Below are 17,401 nucleotides of genomic sequence, written 5' to 3'. Positions count from 1 at the left end.
TTGTGGCTAAACGTGGAAATATTTGTCAGAACTGTGTCCTGAATGCACTATACTTTTTGTCACTTTTTTTCCCATTGCAAAGTCCATGAGTGCCGATGGGGTTAAGGATTTTAAGATTTAAGCTTTGCATGGTGAAGTATCAGTTTCGTTTCGGTTTGCGGTAACACCACGTTGTAATAACTACTGCTCAGTATATATTTAGAGCTGAAAAGAACTTGTCCTGCTTATTATCAACTTTCTCTAAGTAGTTTTAGTTCTGATCAGAACAGTTAAGGATTTTGCTGTTGGAGAAATTGTTATTTTCAGGATACCTGTCAAATTTGAATTCTTGGCAAAAAAATGTCATTCATAGAAATGTCAATCATTTGTGGCTAAACATTGAAACATTTGTCGAGCTGCGTCCTTTTCCTTCATTTTTCCCTCATTTGCAAAGTCCATGAGTGCTGATGAGGTGAGACAGATGAAGGGATTGGCGGTGGGACTGTCGACCTCTGACCTGGCTCACATGGACCCTCAAGACATCAGGGAGTCTGTGGATGTCTTCGCTAGCAATGCCAACAAAATGAAGAAGACACAAAAGAGAGAAATCATCAAGCAGGTATAGGCCAATATGAGCCCTTGTATGATTGAGGGTTTGGGTGACAGTCCTGAGTAAATGTTGCAGGTGATTCCCTTCGTTGACATTCTTTATAGTTTATGTCCTCATTAACATGCTGTGTAAAAGTCATTAACATTACTTGTTTTATGTTCTCAGTTAATGTTGAATTTTTTACTGGTGTAATATTGTCTTATAATGTCTTTTCTTAGTTTTATGGCCTGCCTTTAATGTTGTAAAAATTCACTGGAGAGGGTCACATTGTGGTGACTCATCAGTGGAGTGGGGAGAGAGTTTGAAAAGAAGAGGAAAAAGCGACTCCAAGTATTGAATGATGTCCAATCTCCCTTTCCATCTCCCCACCTATGCTGTTAAAATGCATGACCACGACTGGACTCTGGAAAAGTTCCAGAAACAGTTTCGGGGTTGATGAATCGCCTTTACTCTCTTAGATCCACCACTCAACAGAAACCTGTAATTGTGCCGTCTTTATCCCCAGTTGAAGGAAGCCCCAGGTGGCATCCAGGATGCCATCCAGGACATGGGTGACATGGTCAAGGAGCTTCCGCTGAGAGACCTGGACTCACTCGCACGGCCAATTTCACCGCCGCAGCCGATGAGAACTCCACAGGTGTCGCGCGGCTGGACGCATGAACTGGACGGAGGGACAGGTAGGGGGACTTTAAAGAAGAATACTACATCCATGATAATGTGAAGTATATATAACACTAGTCACTGACAAGTTAATAATAATAATAACAGGTATTTATATAGCGCTTTTAAACGGGGTATGAAAGCGCTTTATAATTATTATTACCCCTCTTCAACGGGCAAACACTCCTGAAGCCTTCTCAACTCCCTGGGGAGCATACACGGCCGGCTGGCAGCCATTTTGGCGTTCTTGGCTGTAAGCAACCTTTCAGATCACAGTAACGAACTCTGCCCACACAGGTACCCATCTACTCCTGGGTGGAGAGAAGCAATGAATCTGATCTTTGGTTGTAGTTGCTCCTAACTGAATCAAAACATTGAACTGTTCATGTTTTTACTTCACTCAAGTCTTCAGAATCATTTGGTTTGGCATGCCATGTTTGGATCAGGACCAAATTTCTTGGCTAGAGCTGCTAACCTTAAAAGAATAATCACATCAAATTATACCAGCAAAACAATTGTTTTCACAGGTTTGAGAGAAAATAAGCCTACTAAGGCTTGTGTGTAGGTGTGCAATGCATTCCTTCACAAAGGTCTCTACGTGGCAGGTTTAGTATGAGTCCGGAAAAGCAAAACAAAATGTTTGTTATTTCTTCCTATTTGTTCAGAGCATGAAGTTGTTCCGATGTTTCAAGGATGAAGTTCTTGTCAGCGGTGAAGGTGAGGGAGGGAGTTCAGCTGATCTACTTACTCCGGCTACAATCAGGTGCAGTGGCTTACTTCTGATTCCTGTTCTTGTAATCCTTCTAACCCTTCTGCACATTTTGAGTTGACTTGTGATTTGACTTGTGATCAGACTTATGATTTGACTTGTGATTTGACGTGTGATGTGACTGATGCTTGACTTGCAGTTTGACTTATGATTTGACTTATGATATAGCTTGTGATTTGACTTGACTAGTGATTTGACTAATGATTTGACTTGTAATTTGACGTGTGATGTGACTGCATGGTGCTTGACTTTTGATTGATTTGTGATGTTACATTTGATAAACATTTTTTATTTTTAAAATATTTTTTTTTAATGTTCTTGTTATTTTTTACTGAGGGTAGTCCATTTCAGTTAAAAAAAGTACTTTCCAAAGGAGCCCTTACACCTGACTAGTGAATTGACTTGTGGTTGATGACTCTACTAGATTTTATAAGTATAAAATTTACAATTTACCAGATTTAAAATCTTAAAGTTTACAATTTCCATTGTTAGCAGTTAGCAGCATGTACATTAAGCCCTATATAGTCACCCATTGTTCAGGGGAAGGAGCCCATTCCTTACAAGCTTTATGGGCCCCTCCGCAGTATCACACATTTTCCATACTTATTGTTGGTTTGAACTTTGTTCTAAATGTTATTTCTGCTCTTCTCCAATTCAGTTGTCATTGATATTTTAGTACTATGGAAATAAACTGAACTGTACTGAACTCTTTCATTTCAGGTATATGGGCAGTATGGCCAAAGGGATGTCCTGCGATGACGTCGAGGGCTTTGTGGCCGATGACATCCTACCGACAGTTGGGGCAATGATGGAACAGGAAGGATGGTCCCCAAGGCTGGTAAGAATAAAATAGCTGGCCAAACTAAGGTTGGGGGGGGGGGGGGGGGAACATGGGAAATTCAATGGTACCAAAAGAGCCGTTGCACTGGAATTGACCGATTGTGGTAAAATCGCGTCAACGCAGCTTGTGAAACATTGTCCAATTACGTACATATACATATGGACGCGGAACGCGCAACATCATTTGGTTGTCTGTAAGGGCCGTGGCTAACTCGTCGATAGGTCAATATTTGCTTAAAGGAAGAGGTAACAATTCTAATGGCTCAATTGCATGTTCACACTTAGAGCACTTTTTGTTTCAGGAAATTTGTGAACAAGCTAGACTGAAGTTAACTACTAACAGATTCATCCACTGTTGGCCTTCGTCTGATATAACATCTCGACCTTACAGAACATTGTTCACTTCCCGAGAATAATTAACACATAATTTTTTTGTAAAATGCGTTGTTTGGTGGCTGATGTGGGCCCGTGTAAAAATGTTCCCGCACAAAATACAAACTCTCTGCCTATATACAATGGATAAAAGACAAAAGATGCAGATTTCTTGTGGAAACTGTATGTATAGCCACAGATTAAGTCAGCCTCTTGTGATTTTTTTCCTTTGGCCTTCACGAAGACTGTGAACATCATCAGCAGACGACATAATCCTGCATGTCACCCGATCACAATCTAGCATAATCCGCACTGACCTGACCATGGATAAATCTGCCACTCAATATGTTCACCTGATGAAGGGGAGGAGAACTATTTGAGATGAAACACGTACATGGCCAATATCATCCACTCAGTCCCGACCCAGAGAAAGTGGTCATTCCAAACCAACCAGGGCCCAATTTCATAGTGCTCCTAGCCGATGTTGTGCTTACCAAAAAAAAAAAGCCTCTGTCTATTTCCTAGAGACTGTTAAAGTACCGTAGTAATCACAGCAATAAGCACTTAAACCCAGAGGGAAAAAGATGCCTCAATCAGTGACGTAACATTAGAAATCTCCATCACGTGCAACCGTTAGCACATCCACACCATGAAATAGCGCTTAGGCAGCAGCATGATTTTCCACTTGTAGTAAGCACAACTTTTCTGCTAATTGTTAACCAGCACTATGAAATTGGGCCCAGGAGTATGCAGTTGATGTTAAAAAATTAATATGTACAAACGAATTTGGGGTGAAATTTATCTGTGTTAATATGTGCTGTGCTATTATTATAAATAGTTAAAGTGAATCTGAAATGGCATTTTTGCACAGACATCATTTACAATTGCGAAACGTTGATCAGTGAGCTTAAAAATATTAATAGCATTAGTTAATTACATTGTAATGACAAAAATCTTTCAGAGGGATGTTTTATAATTTTGTGGGTATACCAAAAAAAGACAAATAACCATTTTTTATTTTACACAGAATTTTTTTCACTGAAACAACAAAATGCAATTACTCTACAAATCAACAAGTCATTGCTCTCCCGACAGAAAAAACCTCTTGTCTCAAGAATAACAAACAGATGCATTACACCTGTGCTTGAAACAAAACAGCACCGGTCATAAACTCACTAAGCTGCCTTTAATCAGATGGAATTAAGCAATGCGCCGTGACATTTCAGCCATTATATATGCCTCACTCTAGTTGCGTGCCATTTTGAGTCGATATATCAGCTTACAGTAAGCAAAGAGCTTAAAGGTGTACCACCCACGCTATTATTGAGCTTCTACTTCAAAAGATAAATTGTATCTTTGAAAAACACATTTTTAAACTTTGGAATGAGACAATTTATGCATGCAAAAAGTGACACACTTTCAGTTATGGAATAGTTACTTTTTAACTGAACTATTTGTTTTCATACGTGAAAACAAATAAAATAAATCCCAGAATAAAATAGCCTTTTTCAGAGGGTTGCAAACACCCCCCCCCCCAAAAAAAAATCTATTTTAAAATAATCAAAAGTACAAGTTGAAAAGTCTGTAGAAGAAAAAAAATTAACTGGTTGAAAAACACAAATAGTGCATCTTTAAAAACATCTACATCAGCGGAAACACTGCAACAGATTTACCTTAATTATCACAACATCAAGGAGAGATTTCCTATTCTAATCCCGTTCCTTAATCCGTTATCCTCGGCACAGCTGGATTGCACTCACCAGAAGATCAAGGCCTCTCTCTCCGCGGCCCACGACGATTACTCTGCCGACTTCACCGAGATTGAGATCGCTGCGCTGAGGGGACAACTGCTTAAAGAGTTAAGGTACGGTTATGAAAGCCACGATGATAGACAAACAAGGTTAAGTTTGCGTCAACATTGGACCGCGTGTCTGTGCAACAGGTTTGAAAGTAAAACATCTAGAATTGCATTGAGATGTTTTGTGGTTCTGTTCCATACGTCTATCTTTCTGCCATAATCCTTTTCTAAATGCGTTTATTGTAAAAGCATTCCCTATTCAAGCTATGCTTTCAAGGATTTCTCCTCCATCTGCTGGCTGTCATCATGCCCATGGGCGTCGCCAGGATGGGTCAAAATAATTTAGTATTCGGCTATTCGATACTGCGCTCGACCACATGTTTGATTATTCAAAACACGCTGGTCAAGTTTTACACGTGCCAGGGGGTGGGGCACTTGCCCCCCTCCTGGAAAAGCACAACAAAAAAGGAAGAAAAAACAGAAAAGAGAAAGAAAAGAAAAGAGGTGTGAAGTCATTTTTACTATTAATTTAATACACATTTAACAAAATGGGCGTCTGCAGGGGTGTCAATAGGGGTGGGGTGGGTAAATGTCCCCCGCCCACCCCGCAAAAAAATGATAAACTGAGAATATGCTAGAGAAAGAACAACGATTTGGGGGAACAAAACCTGGCGACGCCCATGATCGTGCCTTCTGTTGTATTTTTGTTTTCATTTTGCCAGAAAGAGGAATTTGTCGAAATGAAATGAAGTAAGAGTGAGGTCACTTGTGACAGTGAAGAAACAGCTCATTCCAGCTTAAAAAAAAAAAAAAAAAAATGAAAATTTGTAATAAAAAGCCGTATTCTCTCTGAGTGATCCCTTTTTCCTATTTCCAAGGTTTGCAGCATTCCTAATGTTGCTTTAGTGTTTTGACCTTGGGCATGATCTCTGGCTCAACATGGCATGTATGGGTTTGATTCTGACTAGCACCCCTAGAACATAGACCTTGAAATAACGAGGAACTGCAATATACTGTTGGTAGAGGTTGCAGAGGACGCAGGTTCAAACCCAGCTCCAGTCGATGTCATTGTCCAACTGAAAGTCAATTTGTTTTTGCTGATTGCAAGGGCTGTCCGCTTTCGAATAATGTAGTATTCGGCTATGCGAAACTGCGCTCGACCGCATATTTGTTTATTCAAAACACGCTGGTCAAGTTTTACATGCGCCAGCTGCTGTCATTGAAGCACCAGGCCTTCTACACCATCCTTTAAAGAAAGACTGACAACGCACATACGCCGGCGCATCTAAGAACTGACTCTGACCCCCAATGGGGTGATACTCCAGAAGAGGCGTTGCCACTTTTACTATCCGGATCTACAATCCCAGCAAAAATGGTTGGGACACTTGGAAATAACCTTAGCCTCCCCCGCTCCCCCGGTCAATGTTGTTCTCTTCTGGGGATGGAGCCCACACCGCGCAATGAGAGACAACATTGAGCGGGGGCTGGGGGGTTGGGGGCCCGGCGAGATTTGGCCAGGATTGTAGATCCAGCTGCAACTGCATGCCGCTATCAAAAGTTGCACGCCAAGCGCGCCGGTTAAAATTGGGAACGCTGATCGATATTATATGGGCTGCTGGAGTTTTTTTTCATTCAGTATTTTATAACATTAAAGGCCTTTAAGCTGCTGAAAGGATGAGAAAAATAAACAGCTGTCGACAACGAAAGTTACTGTCGACAACAAGTGGCAACTGACAATAAAGTGCCGCAACTTTATGATTAAAATATGGTAACATCACAGTCGTGTGTGCAAAAGTAAAAGTAAAGTCTGTCCCGAGCCAATGTGGCTCATCAGGCCGGCGTTTATCTCCGGTTTCAGTAGCATGAAACGACTGAGAATATTTCTACTTCCCTGGATGGGATGCTAGTCCATCGCAGGTTACTCCCCAGCTAATGCCGGTACCCATTTATACTCCTGTGTGGAGAGGGGCAAGTGGGGGTGAAGTGCCTTGCCCAAGGACACAATATATGACCAGCAGCTGGATTCGAACCCCGGACCCTCTGATCATGAGTCACGAACCCTAACCACTAGGCCACACACTCCTCGTGTGTGTACCTGGGTAGTTTTTTTTCTCTGAAAATTCATTAGCAAAAAGCTATTCAAATATTCGGTTCATGATCAAATATTGGACTAGTCTGTATAATTGGGACAGCCCTGCTGATTGCAACCTGCAAGAGTCCTGGGCAAAACAAATCTGTGAGGGTTAGGAGGGGGAAATTGTATTTACTCCCTGTTAAAAAAAATGAGTTAAATAGGTAAATAAATCCCACTACTGCCTTAACGAGAAATTTCCAGAATCGGCGACGTTTTGTGGGAGATTAAGAATCCTGAGATTTATCCAGAGATGATCAAATATTCAAATAGTCTGTATATTTGGGAAAGACTGCTGATTGCAACTTGCAAGAGTCCTGGGCAAAAAAATCTGCGAGGAAGGGGAAATTGGAAAATAAATGAGGCATTAAATAGGTTGATAAATCCCCCTCCTGCCTAAGTGAGAAGTTTCCCGAATTGGTGATGGTTTGTGGGAGGTTGAGAATCCTGAGATTTATCCTGAGATATTAACATCTGTTTGTTGACACATAACTTATAAACTTGATATATAACTTCATCTACAATTTAGCATTGCAAACCATCGTAACTATTTGGAATTGCAGTGCACATAATATTGGCCAATGCCAATAGGTCATGGATATCTTGCACCCATTTGACCTGTAAATCTGCCCATAGCCCTTTTGAATTTAGCCAAGTTTAAGGTGGTTTTTCTTACTTTAATTCATTAACAATGAATTCCCAAAAGGTGTACTCATGCTTATATATCCCTGTGGATCAAAAGCCATGCACCTCAAAGATGGCTGTACTAAGGATCTATATATCTGATCATGTGTGTTGTATGGAGAGGTTAGACAATTTGAACAGCTGTAAAAAGCAGAAAGAAAAAAATGGTCAACATTCAGAATTGTTATATTGTGTGCTTGCACTGTAATTGCATTGGTCTAGGACCGCCACGTGTCTGGACAATACAAGCAGTCATTACAATTGTTAAACGTGGATTTATTTTTATTGGCAGTGTTGAGGAACTCAACTCCATCCCTTCCAGCCACTGTGAGATGCTGTATTCTGAGATTGGCAACGAGGATTTGATAGGACTCAAGAGAGACAAACGGAAGGCGCTGACCTCCAATGCCCTGCAGTGTCTGGTGAGTTGAGGTACTTGTGGTCAAGAGCGTCAATCACTTCTAAAAAAGTGGGGGGGGGGGGACATACCTTGATCAGAAATCATGCGAGCGAGTAGCGCGAATCCAAACGGCGGATTTGGATTCCAGATGCTCTGTGGTGCGATCTGAGGCAATTTCTGACAATTTTAACCAATTTTTTGAGCAAAAGATCATCATTTAAACATCATTTTCGAAGTTGGAGTCATTGAATCAGCTATTCTGAGCTAATAGAATCAAGCTGTAGGCTACAATATTTATTCAGGGACAAAAAAGTGGGGGGGGGGGTTTACAAACGATATGATACCCCCCACTTTAAAAAGTGTCCCCCACCGATTGACGCCCATGCTTGTGGTGGATGGTAAGTACATCATGAAGACTGGTTCGCACTTTACATGAAAGTGAAAGCGAAGTGAATTTCATGACATCAATAATTGAAGTTTCATTGTGACATTTTCCACTGCCTTAAAACTTTTGCTTGATTCCCACTCAAATTTGCGTAAATATAAACTGGCCTTAAGTCCATGCAAACATCACAAGTCCATTCACAATTCCAGTCACAATTAAGTAACTAACTCTTGCATACACAGATGTCTGGGTGATAGGTTGGTTGCTACGGGTAAGGTAATTTTGGCCGTGCGGCACAGAAAGATAGAAAGTACCATGTGACTCGCTCTCGACCAATCAAGACGCAGAATATGTGGGTGATGAGGTGTTATAATCTTTTTGGCTTTGCATGCACGGCAATAAAATACATAACACCACAAATACCATGTGACACACTTTTGGCCAAACAAGAGAGAGAGAGAGTGTGTGCATGAGGTCTGTTGGAACATTCTAAACATGGCATCCATTCTAATCCCAGGGCGTGGATGGACAGGCGAACACCATCGAGCAGGGTACCATGGATATCATCGGTAACCTGGCCTGCGACCTGGAGGCCGACATGCTACGACGCCTCTCCTCCGACGTCTTCACTGGTAACCTGTACAGCATGCAGAAATGCTGCCTGGATATCGACCAGATGGTGGTCATCGGGGAAAGACTGGTGCAAGAAATGGGGTATAAACAAAAAAAACCAATGAAGGTCAAAATTTATAAAAAAATCATATAAAATCAAAGGATATGAAGACATCATGACGTCACTTCAATTTTCATCTATAATACGTCCCTGTCTATGTACACACTAAGTTTCAACCCAATCCGACTTGAACTTGAGAAGATTTAGGGCTTCAAAAAATGCACCTTTAATATTTTTTTTACGTGACATGTGAAGATGATGACGTGATGAAGTCAATGTTCAGTATGCATCCGCGGGTAGTGGTCTATGTGTGTGCCAAGTATAAAGTTGATCGGATTAATAAAAGTCCCCAATTCGTTTAGGAAAACTATGTACAAATCCTATGGAGTAGGGTCTGAAAAAGGAAAGGGAAAAAGTCTTAATGAAAACAAGAGCTGTTTCAGCTGAGTTGATGAAACAGCTTAACAACTCATTTCTTTGATGTGACTCCAGAGATCATGGAATTATAAAGTTGTCTTTTTTAGAATTTTTCTTCAACACTGTTTTTTTTTTTTTTTTTTTTTTTCCAGATCCCCAAATCAATGGATGTCAGACACCATATCTGACATTGGTCCCCTCCTGGTTTCGCTGTCTGAGCTTGAAATACAGAACTTGGAGGAAGTAAGTTTGAAAAAATGTCAATCTTTAAAATTATTATTTTTTTTAAATTTCTTGAACGTAATCCCATAAAGGCAATTACACATCTAATTCCATTGGTTGCTAATTTAACTTTATTCCTAACACTATCAAAGATGACCATGATTTTTTTTCTTTTTCTCTGCACAGGATCAGTTTTCCTTGGTTGCAGAGGACGTGATGGTTCGCTTTGCCGAGTACAAAGAGATTTGGCGCAGATATTGCGACGTTGACCTACGACCTCAAGACGTATCCAGTCGGGAGGAGGGTTTCATTACCATGGCAATCAAGGCCAAAGATGCGCTAGTTGCCGCGGCGCAGGCAGATGTATCAGGGAGAAAGAGACGAGGTAGGGAAGATATTTAGATGGAATTTTAAAATTGGTTTTTCGTGGGTAGGGATGTAGATTCTTATCTTTAAAAAAAAGAAATGAAAAAAAGACGCAGGCTACATTTTTAAAAGCAAAGTTTTGATTCATATTTGATCTATTTCAAGACCAGAATAGGCATAGGCCTACGTCAAATTGTCCAGTTTAAAATGTTGAGGACCTGTTTTTTTTCCCCAGAAAACCTGGAAAATATTTTGGGGATTTTTAGGGTTGAAAATTGAAAAAAAACCCAGTTGCTTCTTAAAAAAAATTATCGGAAAATTTTATTTTTGATTCAGTGATTGTCATTGAAGCACAAACATTTGTGTTTTTGAGAAGAAATTAACCAGGGTTCGGAATTATAGCGGTAGCCAGCTAGCCAAATGCTAGTCAAAACAGCGGCGGGCTAGTCAGCCTGGCTGGTGAGTCAAAAATAATTTGGCCAGGGCAAAGATGAAAGGACAGGAAGGATAAATCATTAAATTCAGAAAGCAAATCTGTATCAATTGTGTCTTATTTTATCAACGTTTTGAAAGGTTTGAATCATTAGATCTGTTCATTAAAAACAGTCTCAGAATTGAGCCTGAAAGTTTGCCATTTTGTATTTCAACAACATGTGCAGGTTCGTGAAAATGCCCGTAGGCTAGTTAAGAGACTGTTTCAGTAGCCCGGCTGGCTAGTGAAAAAAAGAGTTAAGGTCAAACTCTGAATTAATGATACAATACAAATAATTTAATGGTTTTGCATTGTTTCTTCCTCAGTGTCAATTTTTTTCAAGCTCTTGTTCTTATCTTTATTTATGATAGACTCCACCTACTCGCCAACCTGCAGTGAAATCGAGTCACTCAGCGATGGCAACATCGCATGGACTGTGGATGAACTAGGAGCCATGACAGTCAACACATTTGACAGTTGTGGATATGCACTGGGTGAAGTGACAGGCTTCTCGGATGCTCAACTAGCAGCGCTTCTAGACAAAGCTAAAGAGGTTTGAATTAGTTGATACTGTGTAGACTGTGGACAAACTAGGAGCTGTCCCTCCAAGTTTGACAGTCAACGCATTTGACAGTGGTGGATATGCACTCGTTAAGTAAATCTATAGTAACTCAATTTTCTGTTCATCCCCTGTTACTTGTGACTTAGGCCTAGTCAGCATCTGAATCTCTTGTCTTGGCCGTCTTTCTTCTATTACAACTTTCTGAGTACAGCATGCTGACAATCCGCAGCTGTGCAAGACCTGTTTCAGACACAGCTTTCTTATTGACTTTTAAGTAATCGTCTAGCGTAGCTGCCTCGATGCTTACATCCTTTCACCATTAATAATTCCCGAGGCTACAGCAAGAAACATGTTTTCGTCAAAATGTACCCTCTCATACTGCCTCTCCTTAGAACTGCCCACCGGGATCTTGCTTTGCCTATAACTGTAAACTTTCACAGTTCAAACAAAATGTGAACAGATACCTCCTGTCACTGTGAGTTCTTCCACTCTTTCTTTAGGTTTCTAGTTGGAAATCTACACCGGCTTTAAACTGCAGCCTCAGCCATACGTTCATTTGATCGATATCTTTGACTTGTGATGGTAGTTATACGTGTAAAGGTACCACTAAGGAGACACGTGTTATCGTAATTTCTTCGCACGATGGGAGACATCGGTCATTAGGGAGACATTTTCATGTCTCCCTAATGTTACAGCCCTCCTTTAGAGGCACAATTTTACTGTCGCAATTAGGTTATATTTGTTGCTCGTGGTCTAATTAGTAAACGTACAGAAATTCGCACTGTAGCTAGCAAGCCTTAAGAAACCTGTAGAGAAAAGGCAATGAGAAAAAATTACAGTTTTAGAGGTGGGAGGAATATTAAAACCCCAGAATATTCTAGGGAAAACCCACAGAATCAGGTAGGGACTAAAAAAACCAATCCACTTGTTGGCCCAGGCGGGATTCGGGCTACTGCGGTGGAAGCGAAACCACCGCTACACCAACCTGACTCTCCATTGTACCAGATTACAACTCGTGTTGAATCAAAAAACTGCTGGTGTTACAGAACACACACTTATACTTGTATTGACATTTTGTTCCTTTTTGTTTGATTTCATCAGGCATGGGGACAGGCAGCTGACATGACACCAGACCAGATCTCCCAGCTGGGCCACATTGCATCCAAGTTTACTGCGGCAGAGATTGGCCAGCTCAACCTGACTGAGACAGATACTGTCTATGCTATTGCCCAATACAACATCTACACTTCAGACCAGGTAGGCCTATATACAGTGACATGTACTTACCAAGCTTCAAAATACTAATTTGTGCAATGTTGTACTAGCAGCCACTAGGTGCATAACTTATTTCTTATGTAAGATTTATGAAACAAATTTGCTGCGCAGCATGAGCAACATTTTTGAAAAATCTACAAATATTTTTTGAAGTCTTGGTTGCGGATAGTCACAGCTTTTACGATGTATTTTTTCCCCCGTATGGCTCTAAAGAAAACATTGGAATTAACTCTGTTTTCCTGCTCCATCTTGACCAAAGTTTTGTTCTAGTTTCTGTTGAATCTGATGATATATACATAAAACTTCTCTCATGGGTAGAACAGTTTATTTTGCCGAATTTCATGCAAAAACCTTAAAAACTCGGGAAAAGATGGGCTTTATGACGATCACAATAAGTCAGTAAAGTTGTTCGCGTTTGGTTTGTACATGTACGCCATGAAATGACTGCTTATCTCATGCCATTATTTGTTGAATGAGTCATGGATTATAAGCAGAGTAATTGTGAAATGTGCCCTAATTAGTTGCACAATAATTATGGCTGAAGTTGAGTAGTGTGGTTAGGGTTTGTGATTCATGATCAGAGGGTCATCAGGGGTTCAAATCCAGCTGCTGGCCATATGTTGTGTCCTTGGGCAAGCCACTTCACCCCCCACTTGCCTCTCTCCACCCAGGAGTATAAATGGGTACCGGCATTAGCTGGGGAGTAACCTGCGATGGACTAGCATCCAGGGGAAAAGAAATATTCTCAGTTATTCATGCCAAGGAAACCGGGGATAAACGCCAAATGAGCCATAATTTGCTCGTGACAGACTTGACTACTTAGGCCTACATTTAATTCAATTTTTTATTGCTCTGTAACTTGGGATTTTTCTACCCTTTGTTTGGTTTAGCTCAGCGCTGGTGTAGGGAGGTTCTCAGAGCTGAGTGGCATCTCTGTCACCAGCCTAGATTCCCTGGACCTGACTGCCTTGGCTAACTTCCTCTGTGGTCTGACTGCGGTAGAGATGGAGGACATTGCGAGCATCGCGTACCAGTAAGTCAACTTAGAAAAATCCAACCACAGCAAGTGGTTTTTCTCATTGTCTTCTTCTGCTGCAGTTGTTATCAGCCTTATTGATTGTGCTAAACAAGCCTGAAGTAGCTCCTCAAATTTAAAACAGCCATTTCTTGTTTTGTTTAATAGTGTAAATAATTTTGTAACCTTAAAAAAAAGCTTTGAATTTCTTGTATTCAATTGTTTTGCAAGATGATCATAATCATCACTTTTTAATACATCTAGGGTAAAGTTAATTTTTATCCTACATTAGAGCATTCTTATCTTTTAATGTAAAATTTGTGCCTCTATATAAAACACATGCCACAGAATTTACCCAGCTCCTTGCCCAGAATCTGCCACCTCGGATACTATTATTCTCCTTTTCATCTTATTTTTTGCCCTCAAGGGAGGCAGCTAATGCCGTTGGTGAGCTAAGAAGCTGTGATGCAGGCCAGTGGGCAACCCTGAAGACCAAGGCAGTGGATGGGTACGGAGCCATCAACACCTGGATGCCGGAGGTCTTCGCTGAGGTTGGCTCTGTCGTGGGTACGTATAGCAAGAGGTGTCCCCAGCCAATATGGCTCATCAGGCCTGCGTTGATCTCCGGTTTCCATGGCATGAAATGACTAAGAATATGTCTTTTCTGCCTGGCAATGCGATGCCAGTCCATCGCAGGTTAGGCCCAAAAAAAAAAGTCTCCGGTTTCTGGTGTGTGCACGCGTCGCCGTAGACATGCGCGTCGGCAAAATGAAATTTTTTTTTTTCAATGAAAGATGATGTCTCAAAACCGCCAAACTCACTGGTTTGACTGGAATCCTGCTGCTGCACAATTTTTACGTGTTTGTAGATTGGGTTATGGTCGAGAATAAGCTTTATGTGGCCTCTCTGGACTCCCATATATTTGCACTAAGTTTAGTCAGGCACCATTTGCAGTCATCAGCCGACATTTGAAGCCAAAAAAATCAGGTAAAAAAAAAAAAAAAAAAAGCCGCATCGCCGCACCACTTTTTGGGCAAGCTCCATACCAGAAACCGGAGACTTTTTTTTTTGGCCTTACTCCCTGGCTAATGCTGATACCAATCCTGGGTGGAGGAGGGAGGCAACAGTGCGGGTGATGTGGCTTGCCTAAGGACACTATATATGATGAGTAGGATTCGAACCTCTGACCCTCTGATCATGAGTCGCAAACCCTCACCATTTAGCCACAGTCCTTAACAGTATGTGTCCATTCTCCCAAAATATTTGAACAGTGTTGTAGTAAACCACCACAAGTCCCTCACGAGTAACGGGATAAACAATATTGGACTTTTGATGAATTGAGTAATAGGCTCTTACTTGTAGAGACAGCTTTTTGGCATTTTGATATTTCTTATTCTGTTATTGTTTCAGCCAGCTTCACGACACAGGAGTTGAGTAGTCTATCCGATGCTAGCATCGCAGGCATCAAACCACACGCAGTCTCGCTCATACCTCCACAGACGCTAGCTGTAAGTCTACCGTTTAATTGACAAAACAACCTTTTTTTCGCAACCACACACAACACGCAAAGTCTTACGTACATTAGTCATTGACTTTTCACCATGCACACCTTCAAGTCTTAGTTACATTGCACACATACAGTAAACTCCGGCCAAGTCGACATCGTATAACTTGTCATATCGCTTAAATCGGCCATCTGACGAAAGTCCTGATCTTCTCCAATGCAGTTCCATTGAACTTTTCATTTCTAAGTCGGCCATTGTAAGTTGCCATTTTGCCTAAGCCGGCGTGTTACTTTCGGTCCCATTTCCTCAAAACAACAAAAATTCCTCCGTATGAGTTGGCACGCATTAATTCTTAACTGTACACGTACACGTGCGTACACATTGTATGCAAGCGTTCTGCTGGCTGGCTGTCCATGCTTCGTACCGGTAGGGCATGACTTTTTGAGATCAATACCCCAGCCTGTATGTGATAATAAACATCGAGGATAAATTTGCTGGAATCAACCATGGATGTAGAAATAAACCAGTGTAAATCGAAGCCTGTGATCCCATAATGGGAGATTGTTTGCAGTATTGATCCAGATACAGATGTGCATATAGCCATTCAATGTATTTTTTACTCCATGATTCAATTTATGTAAGTCGGCAAATGTCGGCATTCGCACAAGTCGTCAAAAGAGTGCCGACTTAGCCGGAGTTTAATTACTGTACTTCCAAAAAATATTTGATAATAATTTGGTAGGTTACTTTTGTCATAAAGTGATCCTATATCCCTTTAATGCTTTTTGTTTTGCAGGCTGGATGGAGTAGCGTCCAACTCAGCAAGCTAGACCAGCTGCAAGCAGAGGCAGTGACGGAGGAACAGCTTGCCGCCCTCTCCCAGGAGCAACGCTCCGCCCTCCTGGAGGCAGAGTACGGAGACGACATCAGCCTGGCTGAGATTGAGGAGACTACGGAGGTAGTTGTGGTAGAGGAGGATGACGGAGACAAGGGTGGTAAGTAGTGTTTAGAATTATTCCCATTATGGACTGGTTTTTCAGAGCCACACTAAACTAAATCATCCCGAAGATTAACACTGAAGACTTTTTTCTCCTGACAAATTTTCAATTTGTATGGTTTTTTTTTCTTCTCTATCAGGTAATGGTGCAGGGAACCAATCAACTAGCCTGGTGCCCACCATCATCATCATGTGCAATTTAATGTACAGAGCCATCTCTATAACATAGAAACTATAATGAGGAGAGGACGTCATTAACGTAATCAGAAAATGTTTCTTGAACTGTTATTAGGTTTCTTATCAATACCTTCTGGTTCTTCAAATTTAAGTTCTTGTTTTTGAAGGGTTTGAAATGTTCTGAAATCTAAATTATGCATTGTAGGATATTCCAATCATTCTCCGACTCTTCAGTGCTGCAACATATGTTCTGAAAAGTTTTTTCTTTCGGCAGCCGTAATGCGATTTCAACTACTATTGTAACAGCATTGCAAATCACCATTGCGAATCTATTTGCCATTTTTAACTACTCGTCCGAAGGAATGCTTTGGTAGCGGTAGCTCGATTGATTACACGTTGACTACTGTGCCAGGGATCCTGGTTCGAATCCACAGCCGCGCTGCTCAATTGTTTTTCTTCCAATAATTGACTTCACTTTCACATTTTTTAATCATATTGTTCTTTTAATTTGAGTAGAATTAATTTTCTTCTTTGTGGCTTTGGAGGATTTTTTTTAAAAGGGAAATAAAGTCCGAGAACCATTTGATTGAATGATAGTCTGGTTCCAACAGCAAAAAAAAAAAAGACCAGCTTATGTTAAATACTATAAGGTTCTGTAACGATAATTGAAACTTGAGTTACGGCTGCCGTAATAAGCCACTGCTGTGTTTTTAGCATTGACACAAATTTTCCTTAAAGGTGACAAAATGTCTGTTACAGTGTTTGTGACTGAATGATGCTGTTACTTTCTGCATGAAGCGCCACTTTATAGAGAGTAATTAGACACAAAAGTTGAACACTCAAATGCCTGAAGTCAGCTTATTCCTTGATACCTGCCAAATAAGCCCTTACTTTGTGTTGCTCAGTGTTGTACAAAACTGACAACATGTTGGTTTACTCTCTCTCTCATTCTGAAACCTTTTAGGAACACACTTTAATTAGTATAAATTCATGAATATGAAGTTGAATAATTTAATACCGTCTTTTCAGTTGGATAGAAAATATGCTATGCCGCCTTGCCAGAATTCCGAAGTTGTTTTTTTTACAGTTGTC

General features: G+C 40.8%; 1 protein-coding gene across 1 annotated transcript; it reads left to right on the top strand.

Annotated features, from left to right (window-relative positions):
* Positions 1-421: 421 nt before the first annotated feature.
* Positions 422-17,319, top strand: LOC119725753 (stereocilin-like). The gene is given in 18 exon segments (XM_038197316.1): positions 422-598; positions 1,095-1,182; positions 1,185-1,229; positions 1,232-1,266; positions 1,915-2,012; positions 2,739-2,856; positions 4,976-5,094; positions 8,136-8,265; positions 9,146-9,342; positions 9,871-9,961; positions 10,127-10,325; positions 11,150-11,331; positions 12,442-12,597; positions 13,506-13,648; positions 14,058-14,197; positions 15,041-15,138; positions 15,932-16,127; positions 16,273-17,319. Coding segments are annotated over 18 exon segments (2,286 nt in total). The 5' UTR covers positions 422-436; the 3' UTR covers positions 16,362-17,319.
* Positions 17,320-17,401: the final 82 nt, after the last annotated feature.

The sequence above is a fragment of the Patiria miniata genome, unplaced genomic scaffold, assembly GCF_015706575.1.
Source record: "Patiria miniata isolate m_02_andy unplaced genomic scaffold, ASM1570657v1 HiC_scaffold_19, whole genome shotgun sequence".
Taxonomy (NCBI): Eukaryota; Metazoa; Echinodermata; class Asteroidea; order Valvatida; family Asterinidae; genus Patiria; species Patiria miniata.
The sequence above is the reverse complement of the archived record's forward strand: the minus strand, read 5'-3'. Positions and strand labels throughout refer to the sequence as shown.